General features: G+C 40.5%; 2 protein-coding genes and 1 pseudogene across 5 annotated transcripts; all 3 read left to right on the top strand.

The window, feature by feature from the left end:
* The first annotated feature begins 6,488 nt into the window (after window positions 1-6,488).
* LOC144654697 (uncharacterized) lies at window positions 6,489-10,200 on the top strand. 3 transcript variants are annotated; one of them, XM_078514910.1, is made up of 3 exons: window positions 6,489-6,831; window positions 7,696-8,747; window positions 9,045-10,200. In XM_078514910.1, exons 2-3 carry the CDS (start codon window positions 7,721-7,723, stop codon window positions 10,064-10,066), a joined length of 2,049 nt encoding a protein of 682 aa, XP_078371036.1. In that variant the 5' UTR covers window positions 6,489-6,831; window positions 7,696-7,720; the 3' UTR covers window positions 10,067-10,200. The 3 variants fall into 3 exon arrangements, with proteins under 3 accessions (XP_078371036.1, XP_078371039.1, XP_078371038.1); XM_078514913.1 differs by having other exon boundaries at window positions 6,513-6,635; window positions 7,709-8,747; XM_078514912.1 differs by having other exon boundaries at window positions 6,621-6,639.
* Window positions 10,201-11,406: 1,206 nt separating this feature from the next.
* On the top strand, window positions 11,407-16,519 carry LOC144654690 (uncharacterized; annotated as a pseudogene). Its single transcript, XR_013570970.1, has 3 exons — window positions 11,407-11,803; window positions 13,116-14,214; window positions 14,762-16,519. The product of XR_013570970.1 is annotated as an uncharacterized LOC144654690 (transcript).
* A 1,705-nt stretch (window positions 16,520-18,224) lies between these two features.
* LOC144654713 (uncharacterized) lies at window positions 18,225-20,453 on the top strand. Its single transcript, XM_078514938.1, has one exon. The coding sequence runs from the start codon at window positions 18,430-18,432 to the stop codon at window positions 19,879-19,881; it is 1,452 nt and encodes a 483-aa protein (XP_078371064.1). The 5' UTR covers window positions 18,225-18,429; the 3' UTR covers window positions 19,882-20,453.
* The last annotated feature ends 1,976 nt before the right edge of the window (window positions 20,454-22,429 follow it).

The following is a 22,429-nucleotide window of genomic DNA, read 5'->3' as shown; positions in this document are numbered from 1 at the left end:
GTATGTTACGTACGCTTAATACCGCCCAGAACGCGAAAAAAACACCACACATGAATAGATTAACATTTAATTCACCTTTATTGAAATATTTCGAAAGAGGTTCATTTATAAATGTAATTTTCAGAGCTTTATTCAGAGCTTTATTTGTAACTCTCATAGATTTCAACATATTTCTATTGTTTGTCTTAAGTAAACAATTATTAAACACGAACACATAGGGTGGTCTGCCTGTGGCCCCGCGCGCTCATCTCACCCCGCGATAATCCAGCGCAGGCTACTGACCCGCCCCAATCGCGATTCTTCTAAAAAAAGGGAGCGCGAGGGATGATGGGAAGGATAGGGAAACGAGCTAGTTAGTGGCGGATAAATTACTAAAAAAAGACGTCAAAAATGTCTAACCCGCATGTTAATTCGGGTCAGAAAAAAAAGAAACAAATAAGAAAATTAACACTTAGTGGATAAAAGGAAACTACCCTTGATAGAAAAGCGGGCAGCTAAAAATACTAAGTGCATATTTTCCACATATATTGGTACTATTTTTTTAATTGGTTAATTCTAACGGATGTATGGAAGGGGGATCGTTATTCTCTCTGAAGTATGGTTTGAGGCGACAATCTGCCCCGACTATCTTGGGTTACTACCAGTTCCCTCGCCTGCAAATGACACAAACAATTACGGTAACAGTAACTTGACTCCTAAAGTGCAGCCCTTGTTAGACCTACATTCAATCAAACTCTTGAAACGTAGTATTCCTTATGCACCTTTCGATATCTCTTACACATTTTCAAAACCTTAGCTTCGTACTGTCTTTTATAAAGAGAATTGGAATATAAGGGACCTGAAGGGGTAAAATACGAACTGGGATTTGTTCTTATTCCCCGGGAGATAATTGATATGGTTCACTGGGACTGGGAAACACAAAGAAATAAATGGGAATGGGATTTGAGCAAAACAAGTAAGCCGGGAGATATGGTATTCCTCCCCCCGCCCCCTCCCCTCCCCCCACACCTTTTCATGACCCTTAATCTATGTCAGTTTGAAAATATTACCAGCTCCTAGGCTGTCAAGAAACTCCAAGTATAAACAGATTACTGAACGAGTAAAAATACATCACGATTGTCATGAGAGAGTAAAATTAAAATTAAATGAAAATTCACGTAAATGGACGGTCATTTAACTAACGAGTTTTAACTCATTGCAACAGTGTTGGCAGCGTGAAAAGTTTGTTTGGATATTTCATGACGTCCCATACATGCCACAAGGAATTTTCCCACTGTTTCTCTCTACCCCCCCCCCCCCCCTTAGTCCTCCTAGGCTTTACTTGTCCACAGTTCCTCCACATCGCAGCTTTCTTTCTCAATTGTACCTTGCCGAGTTTTTTTCCCCTCAGTTTTTTCTTTTTGCCACTGACTTTCCCTTCGTGCATTATTTATCTGGGAAGCATGCAGTCTTATTACAGGTTAGCTTGGATACGAAAAAGAAAACATAAATTCCATAACTGAGGGTACTTTAATTCGGCACAATAAGTTATAACGTGCAGAAGCACTTGGGAACAAATGATAGAAATCACTGATAACTGTGTGACAAAAAAAGCGTGACAGATAACGTTACATGTACACAGCCTAGCACATATAAGCGTGACACAAAATGTTACATATACCATCTAGCTATACCTAGATGTATTCGTTATACTTTATTTTATTTTGTCAATTTTCTACAACCTATAACGCTTGTTTCTGTTTCAGTGATATCGAAAGATGCAAGTTCCTCTTCAGTAGTCAAACATTCAGCCCCTTCCAACTCAACTTCCTGCACATCGGCGCCGCTGGTACGATCATCCTTGTTCAGGTTTTCCGTCGACAAGACTCGAAACTTCCCAAGAAGAACTGGTAAACATTCATCAGTTTCCTTATCAATCTCAAATAAAAAACACTTCAAGGACACAGTTACACGTTCGATGCTTTTGTCTACGATAACGTTAGCAATAACGAGAACAAATCTGTCGATTGCGTGTGAAGGCATTGTGCTCCAGACCATATTTTCATCCTCAGTACTCGGTCGATCTAATACGGTAAGGTGCGAATGCCAAAGCGCTACATGTTCAATGTCATATTGATCTTTAAGATAATCTTCCATTTTGCTCGCATATCGAACGTCCTGATGAAATGAAAATGTTGTTCGACGACAAAGCTCACCGGGTCCGATAACATACCGAATATTCAAGACGTTTTCTAAGCCATCGTGTGTTTCTTTCCACGAACCGAATAAACCACCGCCGGTTTCTTCGGCTGGGTGCTTCAGGACCCAGCTGAAAATCTTCCTGACATCGTTTGCTTGGATGGCAATAGTAAAACGTCTTCCATCGCGTGAGGACATGTTGGGACGAATGAAGTCACGCGAAAAACAGTGTTAATTATTTCCGGACTCTCGCTGCGTGACTCAATAATACGTTTGTTGACGGTGTCACACACGTGTTCCATTCTCTTGTTTTTGCCTTGGCGAAGAACATGCCGCATCAACATGTCACTAGCAACTAAGCGGTTTTACTCACTATCTCACTTCTTATGTGATCCCAGGCTTGTCGGGGTCACATGATATAATAAGCATGCGTGTCAACGGTTTATTTGTTCGTCACGCATGAAGTATAATGGTCGAAATTGTGAATGAATATAATATTAAAAATCCTGCTACAATAAAATCAATTTTAAAACAAAGCAGCCGAACGCACGGTTTTAAACTTAAAAGCTCCTTAAAAACAATTCAACTGCGCGAGTTTTATTTATTTTGTTTTATGGCTCGAAAGTGAAATATTTATTTGGGAAAATTCCCGGAAATGTTTTCGTTTTCGGTTCAGTGATTTGCATGTCATTTTGAAACAATACCGTCATGAGTGGTCACGCTTCCAAGAAAAGTCGGAACAGACTGTCAAACGTACCGCTGGATAACCCGTCACATCACTTTCGATTCTTGGAAAAACGTAAGACAATAACAAAACTTCGCTTTCATTGTTACAAATCCCTTTTAGTGTCGCAGACTTCCACGAATATAGTCAACATCTGCCACTCGCTCGCCTTTTGTCTCGAAACGAAATCGGTACTGCTTTCGACATACGGAGAAACGATTTTACTCACACAACATGGTGTTTACTGCTTATATTTTCCAAGAGGATTTCGACAGACTAACTAAACGAGAGTTAAGCCATGCTAGTCAGTCGCAGAAAGGTGGAAGTTTGTTCGGGCAATGGACCAGCACTGGTAACCCAGTCGTCCACTTTGCAATGTCCTTCAGTGCCAGTAAGTTCAATCGTGATCAAATGGGTAAAGACTTGTACGATGCCTTCAAAATATGCTACATCGGCGAGTGGCGACCAGTTCACAGTCATGGTGGAAACGATTCCCACGAAATGAATGCAAGAGGGAATCTTTGGGGACCAGGAGCTCCAGCAAGATTTTTAGTTCTCGATGTAAGCAGGGCATCCATAGTTCCTTTCCTCTTTGACCGCCAGACCCCGAAAGGAACAGGAAATTTGGAAAGGCTTCCCGGCGAGAACCCTTTTAATAAAAGGGATGTGTTCCGGCCGTCACAATCAACGGTAAACTACAATAATCCCCAGCGATATGGTCAGCAGTCAGGCGCTGTCGTGCATCGTCAAGTTGCAGGCCCGTCTCGAGCCCCGCAGTATCAAGAAGCGGTCACAACAAAACCCCAGTGGTACGCCAGCGACGAAGGAAGTAAAAAACTCCAGAAAGTACATGATGATTTCAAGAAAATTGCTCGTGGGGGTCACGTGGAAATGTCTCGGGACAGCAGAAGTCAGGATATCTCGATGTCGTTCACCGACATACACAATCAAAGGGAGTGGGAAGTTAAGTTTCCTCCTTCCTTTCCCTACGGCGGAGCAGTCTTGATTGAAAAGCCCGGGCCCAGGACTTCCAGCCCAGCAGAGTACAAACAAGGCCCAAGCGAAAAAGCGAGTACCGCGGTGACCAAGATGATTGCTACTATCAAAAGTAGAACTGCTCTCTACTAAAAGCCTGAGCGAAAAACTGAGTTCAGTGGCTAATATAATAAGACTTCTAAGATACCTTGTTAGCTATAAAAGAAAGCTTCATCGTCACGTTATTTTGCAGGTTGTCGAGCCCGGCTAATAGAGTCAGGTCAATCGTCATTCGTTTTGTGGAATTCATCCTAAATCACTAACTCACAACGATTTTTAAAAGTTGTGTGACTCAGGGTCTTCAGATAGAAAGTGTGTTAATAATCCGAGCCAAAAATCTGTCAGCAAATAATCAGCAACATTTACATTTATTGATTCTATATAAATTAAAATTTATAGAATTGCGATCTAGGAATTCTTAGTACTGCTACTTATTCATACCCAATAAAGTTGATAAAGCAGTAGGGAGGTGTTATTTACTATCATTCTTAAAGGGACTGTGTCACGGCTGAGTTAAGTTTATTTTAGTACGTTTTGCCAAATATTCGCTACTCGGAACATAATGTTTGCAAAAAATTACTTATACGGACCTAAATGACAAAACATAGCTTCACTACAACCAAATGTGTCTCCCTGGCGTTATAATTTAAAGTTACAAGCCAACAAGATTAATTTTGAAAATTGTCCAGCCCAACGAAATTTCAAAAAACCATCATGATTGCGATCCGTTTCAATCTTCTTCGCTTTTGGCCATCCGTATCGAATAAGTACCGTATTTCGTATTCGTTGTCCGTATTTGTTGCTTTACTGTTTTAAGAGGTTATTTTTATATTTCAACGAATTTGATGGTCATTTCCCATGCACAAATTTAGCTGAAATCCGTTACACACTGTTCCTTTAAGTACTTTTCTTGCAATTTTGTATACCGAGGTTGATTCTTCAGTGCCCGAGTAAGGTGAAACACTCACGACATTCCGTCAAGGAAAAGATGTTTTTCACCACCAGTACTGGGATTTATTTCAGTCACGGTGTCCCATGTGGCTAACCAATTTTTTTTAGTATTTTTCTTGTCTTCCTTACCAAATGATTATCTCCTAATTCCTCTTCTTCTACAATCCAGCTGATCATATTTTGCCTATAAAAAGAGTAAGCCGCTAGACAAGATCTAAAGAGGAAAATGAGGCTTCAAGGTTCTGCCTAGTCAGCTGCATGAGGACTTTGCTCACGATGCCTTGTCGAAAATTCAAAAATGGATTTCATGAAAAAAGTAAAATTGCTCTCTGACTGTTCACAGCAATGATATCTGAACTTTGCATTTTATGTAACACCCGTCGTGAGACTGTCCTCGCAACCGGCCCTCATGTACTGTGACGCAAGTTTCGTTTATAGGTGAACATGCATGCAAGTCCAGGACTGTGGTAGACCTTACTGAATTCGAGCCTTTATTTAGCATTTGAATGTACAATATACATACAAAAAGAAATTATAGTTAGCAAATCAAAGTTAAACTGCAGGTTGGTTCTTCTACGATTAACTGTTTATATTCTTTCAGTTCCTTCGAATTCGGTCTTCATGAGTCATGTTGGCGCCGCCAGTTTGTCAGCTTCGATTGCATCATTTCCTTAGAAGCCCTTACAATTCATTTGGGACACTGCATGAAAACAATGGAATCGAAATCGGGTTATATACGTTTAGGTACAATTCATAATTCTTGTACTCATCTAAAGTTTCGGTGAGCAGAAGTGAATTCTGGAGTTTAAGAGTCAAACGAACATAGTCACACACATATAAGCTGTCTGAAGAAAGTGTCCTTCCTCGCTTATAGCTACTACAGATGTTTAAAGCTGGCTGGCACGTATAGCTACATTATTAAGCAATTTAATACATCAATGCAAGTTTTAGTCTTCCATATTGTTCTTCATTCCACATAAAAGTCTTCAGTTTGATTAGCGCAATGCAGTGAATTCAACGTTGTCTTCCAAATCAGCAACCATGGTTGAATGTGTAAAATCCTTCTTTGATCCCTTCGCGGTGACAACGAAAAATCCTCCAGATCCTTGTTTGTTCATATCTACAGCTATAGCCTTGTCATTTGCTGGTCTTGATGTACAGAGTTTTCCCGTGGCAGGATCAAAGAATAAGTTTTCTTTGTTGGTCATGTTCTCCATCTTTGATTAGCTTTGTTAAGTTCGCGTTGATAACGAATTTAAGTCGTTGTTTCGAATAAACTTCTTGAAACCCTCTGAATGCTATGGCCTTCGTCGTGAGATTCTGATAAGTTATTGGTAAATTATAAATTGAAAGCAATTCACTGGTTGCTACAAGAAATTCTGGATCAAGAAACAAATTTAACAACCTAAATAAAACATCAACTGAGGACGTATTTCTTTCGAGGAAATGTTATTTTGTTGATTGATTTGCATATTTTTGTTAATTCGCTCGGAGTTCCCAGAAAAGTCGGAACATGCTGTCAATTTCTCTTCTTGCTCCGCCCGTTGCTCCAAGTGTTAATTACAAGAATGTTTTTTTTTTGTATTCACGGAAACTGGGTCGTGCATATGAATGTTGTTTGTAACGCTACCAACAGGCCGGGCCAAATCGCAAAAATGCTCATTATTGTTTTTCAAATTTTACCTTGGTTCATTAGCTGCATCAAAGCATTGAGCAGTGAGGACCAACCGATCTATAAGCGCGGGGGGTACGTAGTCAGCTGTGAACAGTAAAGCAAGTTCCAACTTGGAACGTAGTAAGGTCGCAGTCAATCATTCATCCAATTCAGCAAGAGCAGCGTTTTGCTTCACAAGCTCTGGCAATCAATGTCGTTCTAATGAGCGACATGCATTGTCTTCATCGAAGCGTCTGACTTGCCTTCTTTTATAATTAACCGACTTGAGGTGAGTCGTATCAAATTATAAAAAGGAAGACCTAAAATGTGACTATCGTCTTGAATGCTAGACTTTAAAATTTGTTATGATTTACGCCGCCATTTTGTTTCTATATATGCAAACGCGGTGCGGTTATTTAATTCGCTTTTTTTACAAATTGTGCATTACTCGTAGAAAACTGTTGCCGAACTCCTGTAATTCAAGGTAGAGCACTGTTCTGGTCTGCGGTTGAACAGGAGGATGAAAAGATAAACATTGCCTTTCCCTTGCTTAGGATTGTTTATTGCAGTGTATCGTTTGGTCTGTTGTATCGGTTCTTGTGTACCAGTACACGAGGACAGAACAAAACAGTGACAAGATCGATTTCGCTATTACTGTTGTATTACTTTATCGTTGCCTGATCGAAGTAACGGTGTTTCATCGCAAAGGCAGAACGAACCACAAATATACGTATTAATGCCAGGGTAATCCCACTTCCTACTTACTACCACAGCCACAAAGAGCTTCCATTATATACGTCACAATGACCATCTTAAATAACCATCCTCTTCACGAACACATTTTATACGTAAGCAAACGCCACCACAACTACCATAATCCATCGATTTATTTCCCCATATAATGCTGGTTTGCCCTTAAAATAAAGTGTTCAGGTTTGCCACCACAATCCACCGACCCATTTCTCGTATAATGTTGGTTTTCCTGTAAAAGATAATTTGTTCATCTGCTTCTGTGGTTCGTGTGTCTCAAGTAGTTGCTTCGTATTCATACCCGGCACAATGGACTAAACCTCAACCTTCACTTGTATCTTCATTGCTTATATACCCTCTTTGAAGGTTACTCAAATATTATATTTTAATGCTTTGTTTATAGGAAGAGTCAAGAGGATTTACTCAGGATGGATGACCAAATTAAAGTGTTTAATTTCAGAGAACTGAAAATCCAAAGAGTACTTGGGCGGGGTACTTTTGGAATAGTTTACTTAGCACGTTCTGATGAACAAGGGGTGACCAACCAAGTTGTGATGAAGGTAATGCACGAGTCGTTGGCCATAGGAGATGGCACAAGAAAGCTGTTCATGAAGGAAGCCAAGTTATTAACTGGGCTTCAACACGAAAATATCGTCCGAATGTATGGTATCTGTGTGAAACCATTTGGTATCATATTGGAATACGTGGTTTTTGATTTCAGTCCATTTAGCAAAGACACTAAAGTTAATACTTTGGACAAGTTTCTGTCAGAAATCGCCCAAATGTCTAAATCTGAGGGACGTAGATTTGATCACCTGATTCCAGCGATTGCAATGGACGTTACAAACGGACTTTCACACTTACACCAACAAGAAATTGCACACCGTGACCTAAAGCCAATGAACATTCTGATTTCCAATCAGCATTACTGTGATCTTCAAGATATGCAACAGCTCAAAAGGATCAAGGCAGTCAGACCAGTGGTATGCAAGCTAGCTGATTTTGGTGAAAGCCGTTCACAACTGCTGCAAACTAACGGATTGAATGATCCAGACACTAACCAGGTATTCAGAGGAACGATTGCTTTTATGGCACCAGAGATCTTGTTACCAGAACGAACGATGCAGGGAAAGAAACTATCACTGGATGATCTAAAGAAAGTCGATATCTGGGCACTTGGACTTGTATTTTACTGTCTCATTAATCCTGGCTCATTCCCATACGATCGAGACGGTTATGAACACTTGATTGACATTATAAACATGCAAAGACAAAGAAAACGCCCGTCTTCTGATCCAGAGTACCAATCCAAACAAGCAAATGTCTGGGCACATGTTAGAGATGTTTTCCATGCATGTACAAACCATGATCCCAGTGGAAGACCAAGAGCTTCTCAAGTCATTAATGCTTTGGTTGCTCCTCGTGAACCTGGTAATCCAGGCGTCTTAATGACAAGTAAGTCTCGCCCAATCTTCCTGTGTATTAGTTTAAAGCCCCCCACCCCTTGATTAGGACATACCGGTTGCCCGCCAAGTTACATGCGGGTATTACCATGAGAGCATCATGGACCACTCTGGATTCAGTGTTATAAACAGAATACCAAAATGTCTCTTAAAAATAAAAGATTGTCTAAGAGTATCAATTTCAAGTAGCCATTAGAATTATATCTTTTTGAATGGTTTAACCTATCAAGGTTTAAGTATGGGTAACACGAACAGAAGTTAGTCACTGTGCGTCTTTTGTCCTCTACAGATGAAACTCCACTAAGACATGCAAGTCCGGGCACCAACCAAGCAAGTTCTCAGTGGTACGCTGGTGAACAAGGGGAAGCGGATCTTAAATACGCATTCGACAAGTTGACGGAAATCGCTGACGGTCAGGTAAAAATGAGCCGCAAAACAGAAAATCAAAATATTTCCATGTGCTTCCAGCGTCATGGACAACAATGGCAAGTCAAATTTCCTCCGGATTTTCCCAGATCCAATGCAAGCGTATCAACAAATGGAAGAGTCTGTGCAGAGGTTGGTGGTAAAACCATCAGAAGTGCTGTTCGTGCGATTATATCAGCCATAAAACACCCACCAGCTGTAGGGGCCCATGCCATTCCTGCGCAAATTGATGCAGATCAGTGGTACGGTGGTGAGCAGGGGGAAGAGACTCTTCGATACGTTCTCAACGAGTTGAAAAGCACTGCTGACAATGAGGTGAAAATGAGTCGCAAAAAAGACACGCAAGATGTTACATTGAGTTTCGAACGTCTTGGACAACATTGGCAAGTCAAGTTTCCTTCCAATTTTCCAAGATCCGAAGCAAGCTTGTCCCGTAACGGACACGTCTGCGGAATGGTAGGTGGTAACGATGTGGAAACTGCAGTCAGAGCGATAGTAAATCGTGTATCAACGATGGACCAGCCTCTTGCTGGAATCCACGATAATCCTGATCAGTGGTACGCAGGAGAGTACGGAGAAGCCTCTCTTAAACATGTTTTCGACGAATTGAAGAAAATCGCTGACGGTAATGTAGACATGAGTCGCAAAACAGACACTAAAGATATTACGTTGTGCTTTTACCGCCAAGGACAAGAGTGGCAAGTAAAATTCCCTCCCGATTTTCCGAGTTCCAACGCAGCCTTGTCCATCAACAGGAATCTTTGTGCAACGATTGGCGGTGATGATGTGGAAGACGCTATCCGTGCAATTATAAGGCACATAACATCAATGGATCAGCCACCAGCCGCCAGCCGCCGAATAAAGCCATTATGCAGCATTTCTTGACGCCAAGATCATTCATATCAGCATTTCACTGTTGTATTTTCTCGAGACAGTGACTGACTAGTAGTGATAACATACCACAATCATTTTAACAGTAAATATATAGCTAAGAAATTGAAAAGCGTTCCTCTGTGTATATATGACCATGCCATCGTATAACAGAGAAAAATACATACGTTTACGCCCGGTGTTTACGACTCTACAGCTAAGGAATATCAAAGATCGGCTGACACATGAGGTTCAAGGTATCCTGGGGAAAATTCTTTGTAGACTTTAAACGAGAAGATTTGTCCCTGGGAGGTAATCCAAAGGACATATCCCTTGTACAGGTTACAAAATCGATACAAAAGGGAATTTGTTTATAAGGATCAATGCCGAGGGCGTATATAAAGTGTTTACAACATATTAGAACGGAAAGAAAACACGGCGATTTGTGCTGTAATTGTTTCATTATTATTTTATTATAAAACAGAAAACTGACCTGGCAGTCAGTTAACGTGAAGCAAAAATCACTATTTGAAAGAGAATTTAAAGTTCCCCGAGACGTGTCCGAGCTTTCAATGCAAACAATATTATAGCCGGTTATTACAGTCAGTGATTACTACGCTAAAGTTAAGACGTAGTGAAAAATTTTAAGAACAACAAACTTAGCAGATTATTTGATGACTGAGGCAACAGTGTTGACAAATATAATATGAATGAATGTTTACTTTTTATGTGTTGCCCTCAATAAATAAAGACTTTTCTTTCTCTCTTGTGTGCGTAATTGGAAATAGCGCCACTGAAATCAGTTCCGGGTAAGTGTATGACTTTATATAACGGAACAAAAACCAAGCTTACAACAGAAGGACTATTTTGTGCTTCCACGCAGCTTCGCGGTAAAATTGAAAATTCCACTCGACCCTTGTTTGTTTGATACTGCCTACGACTACAACTTTGTCACGCGAAAGTGGACAGCTTTACTGTGGAAAGATCAAAGAACAATTTTTTTTCGTCGCTCACGTTTTTCAACTTTGTGCACACTTATGAATTTAAACTCGTATGCTTCAGGGAAATGGTAAATTTCTTGTCTCTTGTTAATTTCAAATCAAACAGCATGGCGGAAATACAGCAATCAATATGAGAATGATTTTGCCAGTTTGTAACATTGATCTGGTTGTCTTTAAGACCTCGAAGATAAATTTTAACGCTTTAGTCGTCCATTCTCACCATTCGGTGCAACTGCTTACGTAAATTAATTCGAGGAAATGTTTGTCATCTTTCAGTGGTCATGATACGCATATTTTATTTATCAGCGTTCGCGTTGGAGTTCCAAGAAAAGTCGGAACAGATTGTCAGCGTGATCACTGGGCCTTCTGTTGCTCCGCCCTCTGGTTTCAATAACAAAATTACAATGGAGCTTTATAGGATTCTCAGAAAATTGCGAAATTCACTTGTGTTGTTATTGAGCAGCTTAAAACATCGTTTTCCTAGAAATGTTGAAATTACGCAGCTGTATTTCAAGTATGATTTTTGCAATAGGTTTTGAATCTCGTCAAGCTAGGATTCGTTGAAACCCATTTACAGGAACTAGAGGAAGGACAAGGTATCTTTGTCAGAACTGAATAATTCTGAGAACAAAGCTGTTGTGAATGTTTACGTCGCTTACCCGGAATTCAAAATACCCTGAGAAACATACGGTCTGACGTGGAAACAAAACAGAGAAATTCATACAAATCCTACCTCATCAACCGATCGGAGGTAAGCTAGCTTTTAAGAATAGCCAATTCTGCTCCTTATATATATTATAACTTTTGGTAATCTATGCAGTCGTACGCTAGGTTACTTTGTTGTTTTGGAATAGGAAACGGGGGTACTCATGTGTAGCGATAAAGGTCGTCACGCAAATTATAAGGATATTCTTATTATTGGAAAACAATGCGCGATGTTGCAAATGTACTGTACGTATATTGCTTTTAGCTTCCTGGTAAAGCTCTCAAGTTTGCGGCATTTGTTTTCAAGTTTGCCGCAACAATTTCCCTCTGATCAGTAAAATAAGCGATCGGGCTGCAGAAAATTCTGAAAATTATCTTACAGATAAACATTTAGACTGTCCACATGCACAGCCCTTGCTTCTTCCGTTTTGCGCTGGCGTCCAGTTCTCTTGCCGTTCTCACTGCGCGTTCATCGATCGAGAAAACACGAAAAAATAGAGGGCTGCGATCGAAAAAACACGAAAAAAATAGAAGGCTGTGGACAGTCTAATAAACATTTGACACTGTAAATTTCGCCGTGTTTACGTTTACCTACCAAAGCAATGTCTTCTCCGAGTTGTATCTTTTAAAACAGTTGTAATACTAACAGTGAAATAAACTGCGATTAGCGTTACTTTAATTTAGACAAGACGTTAGAATGTCCACAGCCTCTTTATTTTTCAACGCAAAAAAGCGAGAGAATCGGCGAGCGAAGCGAGCGTATAAGCGCGGATGGGGCGCGATCGGGACGCGCCTCCCGTTTTTCGCTGGCGTCCAATTCTCTCGCAGTTCTTTCCCTGCCCTTATCGATCGAAATATACAAATGGAGTGCTGTGAACAGTCTAACGAGGCGTGAGAGAATTGCATTCTCGCGCGAGTTTGGCTCCTTGTAACCAGAATGCACGGTTAAAGGTTTCAGGGACGTTTTACTTTTAGGTAAATATTATTGTACAATTAAAATATGGTAGGGCTAACTGTTTTCTGGTCATTAGACCTTAGCATTAAATCCAGTGGGTAAAAGCCGTTATTCCTTATCGCTGGCGTAAAGTTCTAATGCTAAAGGCGGTGTCACTTGTAGGCATTGTTTCGTGAAACTGCTCTAGTAGCGAGATAAGTTGTACCATGAACTGGTTATCGAGTGTGACAATTACTCAAGACACCGCAGAACTTTATTCTAGTTCAGTAGCACCTATTGTTGCAGCAAAAACAATGCGAGACATTCATTTAGCACAAAAGGCAATTGTTTTGTGTGGCTTGTGTCAGGCGCAGAAAAACTGCCTAACGTAACATCGCATTAATTATTTACTTCATTTCTGTAGGTTTACCAACTTGAAATCCTTAGGGCTGTTAAGTGTCAACCCGATACAAAAAGCAGGCCAGTTTACCCAAGATGGAAAAAGAAATTAAAATCTTGAACTACAGAGAACTGAATATCCAGAGACAACTTGGGCGTGGTGCGTATGGAACAGTTTACTTAGTGCACTGTGATGAACCAGAGGTGACCAACCCAGTTGTGATGAAGGTGATGCATGAGTTGGTTGCCATGGGAGATGTTGCAAGAAAGTTGTTCATGAAGGAAGCTAAATTATTAGCTGGACTTCGTCATGAAAATATTGTCCAAATGTATGGTATCTGTGTGAGTCCACTTGCTATCATATTGGAATACGTGGTTTTTGACTTCACGCCTTTTAAAAGAAACGTTAAGGTAAATACCTCAGATAAAGCTCTTTTGGAGATCGCCCAAATGCCCAAATCTGAGGACTGTGGACTGGATTGCTTGATTCCAGCGATTGCAGCCGACGTCACGAAAGGGCTTTCACACCTGCACCAACATGATGTTGCACACCGAGATCTTAAGCCTGCGAACATTCTGATTTCCAATCAGCATTACTACACTCTGCAAGACAAGCAGCAGATGGAAAGAATCAAGGCAGTTAGACCGGTGGTGTGCAAGCTAGCTGATTTCGGTGAGAGCCGTTCAAAAATGCTGCAGACCAACGGACTGGATGATCCCAGCACTAAGGACATATTCAGAGGCACAATTCCTTTCATGGCACCGGAGATCCTATTACCAGAACGTGCAGTGAAGGGGAAGAAATTTTCACTGGATGATCTTAAAGAAAATCGACATCTGGGCACTTGGGCTTGTATTCTACTGCCTAATAAATCCCGGTGTCTCGTACCCATACGAGGGAGAAGTGAGCGATTTATCGGACATAATTATGATGCTACGACAAAGACAACGCCCCAGTGCTAATCCAAGGTATCAAACCAAGCAGGCAAAAATATGGGAACGTGTAAAGGCTGCTTTTGAATCATGTACAAACCACAATGCCAGTGGACGTCCCAAAGCGTCTGACGTCCTTGCTATTCTAAACCCACGTTCCGTGTCTGGACGTCACAACGTCTCCAAGACAAGTAAGTTAGTCTCTCCATCTTAGATAACAATGTTGATCATTAGACACCCAACTTCGCCCCAACATCTAAACAATGGTTTTTAGGTTGGGGGAATAGGGGTAGGCGGTATGAATGACTTCTCACAAGGACTTTGACTTTTTGATCATGAATGTAGCTCTTGTTATGGCTTTGTCACTAAGATGAAGATCAATTGTTGTTCTCGCTTGTGAGTTGCACTTGCTAAGCACAATTCAACTCAGATTAATATAAAAAAAAAAAAAAAAAAAAAAAGAAAAATTTTTTTTTAAAATTTAAAATAAGAAAAAAAAAAAAGAAAAACCAAAAAAAATTTTCCTTTTTTTTTTTTGTTTAAATTTTTAAGCCTTTTGAAGGGGGTTTTAACAAAGGAAAAGTTTGCGAATTTAAAAAAAACTCGGCTTTTTCCTATATTTTGGCCCATATTGTCAAAAATGCCTTTTCCCTGCTCTAAATCAATTATATTTCCTGTAGAGACCTTTGTAACCAAAAAGGTGATCCACCAACATATTGCTTCCTTTTATGTTTGTAGATGAATTGCCCCTTAGACAAAGAACGGCTGCCAACCGACATGAGGGCACAGCAGCCCAGCCTTCGGCTCAGATGCTGAGCGGGAATCCTGCACGCACAGCAGCAGATCAGTGGTACGCTGGTACACAAGGAGAAAGGGCTCTCAAGTACGTTTTCGACAACTTCACAAACATTGCTGATAGTGAAGTAAAAATGAATCGCAAAACAGATACACAAGATGTCACTTTGAACTTCGAGCATCAAGGCCAGCACTTGCAGGTCACCTTTCCCTACAATTTTCCAAGATCTAACGCAAGCTTAATCACAAGTGGAGGAGACCGCAAAGTGATTGCAGGCGATACTATAGAAACTGCAGTTAGTGCAATAATAAACTGCATATCATCAGCTCGGCCACAAGCTCAGTTGCACGGCAATCCTGCACGCATGGCTACAGACCAATGGTATGCTGGTGAACAAGGCGAAGCAGCTCTCAAACACGTTTTCGACAAGTTTGCAAACATCGCTGACGGTGAGGTAAAAATGAGTCGTCAAACAGACACACAAGATGTCACGTTGAGCTTCGAGCATCGTGGGCGAGAGTGGCAAGTCGCCTTTCCTTACAATTTTCCAAGCTCCAATGCACGCTTGACCACCTATGGAGAAGTCTACACAAGAATTGGAGGAGATACGTTAAAAGTTGCTGTTAGGGCGATGATAAATCACATCTCATCCCTAAATCAGCGTTCAGCTGACATGCACGAGAATGCTTCACCCCAGTGGTACGTTGGCGAGGAAGGCGAAGCGACGCTGAAATACATTTTTGATAAGTTGAGGAGCATTGCTGAAAGCGAGGTGAAAATGAGTCGCAAAACAGACACCCAAGATCTTACACTGAGCTTCCATCACGAAGGACAAGATTGGCAAGTGAAATTTCCTTCCAACTTTCCAAGATCTAATGCAAGCTTGTCTACTGACGGAGAATTCCGCGCAGTGGTTGGCGGTGACAATGTAAAAACTGCTGTCAATGAGATGATAAATCACATCCTGGACAACCCTGCAAACAGAGCAGTTATTCAGTGGTACACTGGTGAGGAAGGAGAGGCAGCCCTAAAATATATTTTCGACGAGTTGAGAGACGTCGCTGATGGCAACGTGAAAATGAGCCGCAAAACAGACACCCAAGATGTTACCTTGAGATTCCAGCGCCACGGGCAAGACTGGGAAGTGAAATTTCCTTCCAATTTTCCAAGATCTAGTGCAAGCTTGTTCTATAACGGCGACTTTTACGCAATGGTTGGTGGTAATACCGTGGAAAAGGCTATCGATGCAGTAGTAAATCGCATTTCATAAACAAGTCATTTCAGCTGCCAGCTTAATTTTACGCGTCAATGTCAACGCAAGATTGCCGTTTAGTAGGGAATTTAAAAATAATGCAAAACACTAAAGGCCAAATTTCAAATTTTTTATGCTACTTTAGCTGTTTGGAACAGTTTAAAAGTTCATTTCAGTCTCTTTTAATGATGCGAATTTGAAGTCTAATAATAATAATAACAACAATAATAATGGTGATGATGATGATGATGATGATGATGATGATGATGATAACTGAAGACTTTATTAAATGTGGGTTGTGTCTGTGGAAAAATAGCCTGGAGTGTTGCATAAATCTCCTGGATCTCAGTTTGATCCCTTGTTCCGGTGTGATGTCTATTTCGACAAGAATACAACGTCTCTCAGTCAGAGCAGTTAATCAGCGTTTAAACTTGAATACCGCGCGATAAACTTACATACATACATACATAATACATCTTTTTACGTGGAAAAAGTCACAGCTGTGCTGGGTGCTCCCGATTAAAAGTAGAAAGAACATCAAAAGGGATGTATACATCAGTGAGAAACACAAACAAACAAAACCATAGTAAAAGATCCAATAATAAAAATATCATTACGATAAAATAAAAAAATAACATGACTTTTGTTTTCTTTTCTCAAGAGTGAGAGATATAATAAATATCTTATTAACTTCGTTTCTTTCGGTGCGTTCTGTAAAATACGGACCCTCGTTTTTTCCCGTAAACTTGGGGAGAGGGGGATTTGGGCAACTTTTATGAGCAAGATGGGTTTTTTTTCACCATCAGGTTATGCAAGACTTTTTCTTGGGTCGTGAGCTTGTGCAATTTTTTTTTACATAGTTTCGGATAGTAGAAAGCATTATGCTTGATTTTTGTCACATGGCTTCCCTTGCAATATTTTTTCGGCCGCTTTTTATATTGGCCCTGAAAAATTTCAAGACATGTCCCATACCTGCCACAAGGATTTTTTCCACTGTTTTTCCCCTTCCCTCCCTTCCAGTCCCACTAAGTTTTCTTCCTGAAATGTTCCTCCCTAAGGGTCCTAAGGCAGTTTTCCTTCTAATACCTTTCTGAAGTTTGCATCAGTTTTCTTTCCCATGTTTGTTTCTTTGCCCTCGTATATATTTTGGAAAGGGAGGCTTATCAAAGGTTGACTTATATACGAAGAAAAACATATGCGCAGAAGCACTTGGAAACAAATAACAGAAATCATTCGGCACTCAGCCGATCTAATACGGTATGGCGCGATTGCCAAATCGCTACATGTTCCATTTCTTATTGATCTTAAAGATAAAGTCTATTCAAAATCCTATTTTACTGACGTATCGAACGTGTATGCGTGGTTCAACGACAACCGGGTCCAATAACGTACCGAATATTTAATGCGTTTTCTAAGCCGTCTTTTCCTTTTTCCATGCACGCACCAAAAAAAAACTGTCGGTTTCTTCGGCTGGGTGCTTAAGGACCCTGCTGAAAATCTTTTTGAAATCGTTTGCTGGGATAGCAACAATAAAACGTCTTCCGTCACATGAAGACATATCAGGCGAGAGGATGATGGAAGTCACGCAAAAACGTACACAGTGTTTATTTCCTCTCGCTGCGTGACTCGAACCCTGTTCGTTAAAGGTCTCACGCACGTGCTCTGTTGTCTTGCTTTAGTCAAGTTGAAAGAAATTTAACAGGTAAATTACGTATCAGTAACAACTAGGTGATTTTACTTAGACTATTTCACCGCTAATGATACCCTAGTCTTAACTGAGTCGAGCATGTCCGAGTCTACGCATGCAGTGTATAAATGATCGCTCGAAATCGAGAATTCTGAATGAATCAGTTAGTCTCCTTCGCAGCCGTTTTTTAGTGTCGTCACGCAACGTTCCTCCCTTGCGTCACGACACTAAAAACGGCTGCGAAGGAGACTACCTCAAACCCTGTAATAAAAGCATTTTTTTTAAAAAAAATGTAGTCAAACGTACGGTTTTAAAATTAATAGCTTCTTTCCGAAAATCCAGCAGAGCAAGTTTTCGCTTATTTTGTTGCTCGAAAGTTCCCGGAAATGTTTTCGTTTTCGGTTCAGTGATTTGCATTTCATTTTGAAACAATACCGTCATGAGTGGTCACGCTTCCAAGAAAAGTCGGAACAGACTGTCAAACGTACCGCTGGATAACCCGTCGGTTATTTTCGATTCTTGGAAAAACTTGAACAAACCAAAACGTAACTTTCATTGTTAGCAAACCCCTTACAAAATGATCAACATCTGCCATCCGCTCTCTTTGTTTCGAGACCCAGTCTTGCTTTAGCTAATGACAGAGAAACAAGCAATGATTTTACATACACAACATGGCGTTTACTGCTTATATTTTTCAAGAGGATTTTGACAGTCTTACTACACGGGAGTTTAGCCATGCTAGTCAGCTGCAGAAAGGTGGAAGTTTGTTTGGCCTGTGGACTGGTGATGGCAACCCGGTCGTCCGTTTTGCCATGTCCAACAGCGCCAGTGAGTTCGATCGTAATGAAATGGGTAGAGACTTGTACGATACCTTCAAAATATGCTACATCGGCGAGTGGCGCCCGGTTCAAGCTCATGTTGGAAACGATTTCAGTGAAATGATTTCAAGAGGGGAAATCAATCAACGACCAGACGCCCCAGCAAGATTTTTAGTTCTCAATGTTAGCAGGGCAGCCATAGTCCCTCTTCTCTTTGACCACCAGACCCCGAAAGGAGTAGGAAATTTGGAAAGGCTTTCCGGCAAGAACCCGTTTAATAAAACTGGGTTGTTCGAGCGACTGGAGCCAACGAGAAACTACAATCCACCACGATATCCTGATCAGTCAGCCGCTGCACGGCAACCAACTTGGCCCCAAGCTCGACAAGCACCCAAGCGTCAAGAAGCGATCACGAGACAAGTACATTGGTACTCGGGCGACGAAGGAAATGGAAAGCTCAAAAAAGTGCTCGAGGCTTTCAAGGAAATTGCTCTGCAGGGTAAAGTGGACATGACTCGCGATACCATAACCCAGGATATCTCACTGTCGTTCACCGACGATCGTCGCTGGAGGAAGTGGGAAGTTAAGTTCCCTGCTACCTTTCCCTTTGGCGGAGCAGTCTTGATTGAAAGCCCAGGGACTCCCAGATGTAAAGAGCACAGACAAGGCGGCAGCCGTTTAGCGAGTACCGTGGTAAACAAGATGGTTGGTATTATTAAAAACAGAACAACTATTGATGTAAGCAGAACAGACATAGACCCTTTTCCCTTTGAAAGCCAGTTCCCAAAAGGAAGAGAAAATTTTGAAAGGCACCCCGGGGAGAACCTTAATAAAAGGGATGTGTTCGGGCCGACTCAATCAAAGACAAACTACAATTATCCCCAACGGTATAGCCCACAGTCAGGCGATGAAATGCATCGTCATGATCAAGACTCGTCTCAATCAGTACCCCAGTATCAAAAAGCGATCACAACAAACACCCAGTGGTACTCCAGCGACGAAGGAAACACAATACTCCAGAAAGGACTTGAAGATTTCAATAAAATTGCTCGTGGGGGTCACGTGGAAATGTCTCGGGACAGCAGAAACCAGGATATCTCGATGTCGTTTACCGACATCTACCATCAAAGGGAGTGGGAAGTAAAGTTCCCTTCTTCCTTTCCCTTCAACGGTGCAGTCTTGATTGAAAAGCCCGGGCCCAGGACTTCCAGCCCAGCAGAGTACAAACAAGGCCCTAGCGAGAAAGCGAGTACCGCGGTGACAAAGATGATTGCTACTATCAAAAGTAGAAATTCTCTCTACTAAAAGCCTGAGCGAAAAACTGAGTTAAGTGGCTAGGGTAAATAAGACTTCTAAGATAACTTGTTAGCTATAAGAGAAAGCTTCATCGTCACGTTATTTTGCCCGGCTTATAGAGTCAGATCAGGTTAACTGTCGTTTGTTTTGTGGAATTCATCCTGAATCACCAACTCCCAACGATTTAAGTTGTGTGACTCAGGGTCTTCAGAGAGAAAGTGTGTAAAAAATCCGAGTCAAAAATCTGTTAGCAAATAATATAATCAGCAACATTTACATTTATTAATTATATGTAAAGTATGGAGCAGTACTTTTACAAACCTTTGGACAGTTCATGAGTTCCTTTTAGTCTTTTTAGGACGAGAAATTGGGATGGACATTTGCCTGACTAATGTTGCATGAATCATGTAATTGACCAATGCAGTTATGCCAGTTGGCAACAGTTAACCATACACAAAGCGTTTAAAGAAAATGCTGTTAGACCAGTGCAGTCGGGAATGCTCATATAGGAATACTCATCAGTTTAAAAAGGAAAGTACCTTAAGGAACAACGTTAAAAAAAGCTGAATGCTTTTGAAGAAGTCTTCTTCTGCTTTATTTTGTGATCTATCGACAAGGACCGTTTTTTTTTTAGCTGAAATATCTTTAATTTTTTCTTTTTTAACGTTGCCTTTGTTTTGAAAAATTACGAGCCTAGCTGGCATATATATTTTTCTATTTCTTTCGCTTTCGATTCTATTTATGTGCGCGACCCGAAAAATGATATTCGTGGATCATCGGCTAGGAAGGTTCTCGCTTTAACCTTTGATACTTTTAATGGAAGCACATCAGATTATATTTACATCGTTCCACCGAAACTAGCTTTGTTTGAGCTACAGTCTGGTAAGTGGTAAGTGCGTGATACGTACTGTACTTTACCGTACCCAAATTCGCAAGTAGCCAATCAGAAGCGCGATCTACTGTCCTGATATCCTACGATATCAAGTCACTGGCCTGATATGCCATCATATCACGGTCACCTTGAAGTAAAGGAGTGTTACTGTACGATGAATTGAAAAGAGGTTTTACCAATAAAACAGAACTTCGTCATTTAAATTAAGCTTTGTTTAGCGGTCGTAAAAAGAGAAAAACTTTCCCGCCAAAACTAAACTTGAGCGCGCTCACCAATTGCATGATGTTTACCGACAAGACATTCAGACTGAAATGATGGAGTCGGAATTTCAAATTTTTCACTTAATTTTGATTTTGAAAATTTAGAGAATGAAACTCTAACAAACGAGTGGAAAAACGGCAGAAGAAGAACTTGGTAAAAGTGTAAAAAACCAAGTCAACACAATTTGCAGTTCGTACCTTGCAAGCATGGCTTCAACAGAGCGATAAATATAACCGAATTTTTGGCTGAATTTGGGTACGGTAAATACCTGATCGAAACTTTTTGGTACGCTTCGGCTGCATATCAGGCTCGTTTGGTCTCGCCATGATACGAACCATGGCTCGATCAAACTCGCCTGATATGCTACCGAAGCGTACCAAAAAGGTACGATTAGGTATAAAAACTACTAAATTATACAAGTAGAAATGTAACCTGGAGATAGCGTGTTGGGATAAAGTCCAGTGACATTATTACTTTTTGTTATGAAATTTAGCGATATAAAATCACGACGTTTCGACCTCTCCGAGGTCATTTTCAAGTGCGAATAAAAATATAAAATTAGCATAAATATATTAAAATAGTAAAATAGGCAAAATTGTCACGAACGCTGAAATGCGATAAAATATGTAAAAATAAGTGACAAAATATTAATGAAGTTAAAAGGGTTAAAAAAAAACTTAAAAATACAGAAACAATAAGAGTAATTAAAAAGAAAAAACCGACCTAAACAAATAGTTTTGCGCGGATGGAATCGCATTGTTTGTTCAGAGTTGGTTTCATTTCTTTTATAAAAAACATTTCATAAATAAGGCAGTCAAACTTGCTCTGACACTTCTTCAAAATTCTAAAAAACTGCGCAATGTCATCTGGGGCCATATCGTGTTGTTCCTTGAGGTGTTTGCCAATGGCCGATCCCTTGTGTTCTTCAATACGTTGGTGAGGAGTAACGTTGTGTATAATTTTCAGTGTAACCTGTGCGATGCAGGGATGTCGGATACACGTGTATCCGACATACCCTGCATCGCACAGGTTACACTGAAAATTATACACAACGTATTGAACACAACGTATATCACCAACGTATATCACCAACGTATTGAAGAACACAAGGGAAAACCCCCCGTCTCGGCCACTTGGCAAACCACCTCAGAGGAACAACACGATATGGCTCCCAGAGCTGACATTGCGCAGTTTTTTAGAATTTTGAAGAAGTGTCAGAGCAAGTTTGACTGCCTTATTTATGAAATGTTTTTTATAAAAGAAATGAAACCAACTCTGAACTAACAATGCGATTCCATCCGCGCAAAACTATTTGTTTAGGTCGGTTTTTTCTTTTTAATTATCTTATTGTTTCTGTATTTTTAAGTTTTTTTTTTAACCCTTTTAACTTCATTAATATTTTGT

The sequence above is a fragment of the Oculina patagonica genome, chromosome 5, assembly GCF_052425735.1.
Source record: "Oculina patagonica isolate OP01 chromosome 5, crgOcupat, whole genome shotgun sequence".
In the NCBI taxonomy this organism is placed as follows: domain Eukaryota; kingdom Metazoa; phylum Cnidaria; class Anthozoa; order Scleractinia; family Oculinidae; genus Oculina; species Oculina patagonica.
The sequence above is the reverse complement of the archived record's forward strand: the minus strand, read 5'-3'. Positions and strand labels throughout refer to the sequence as shown.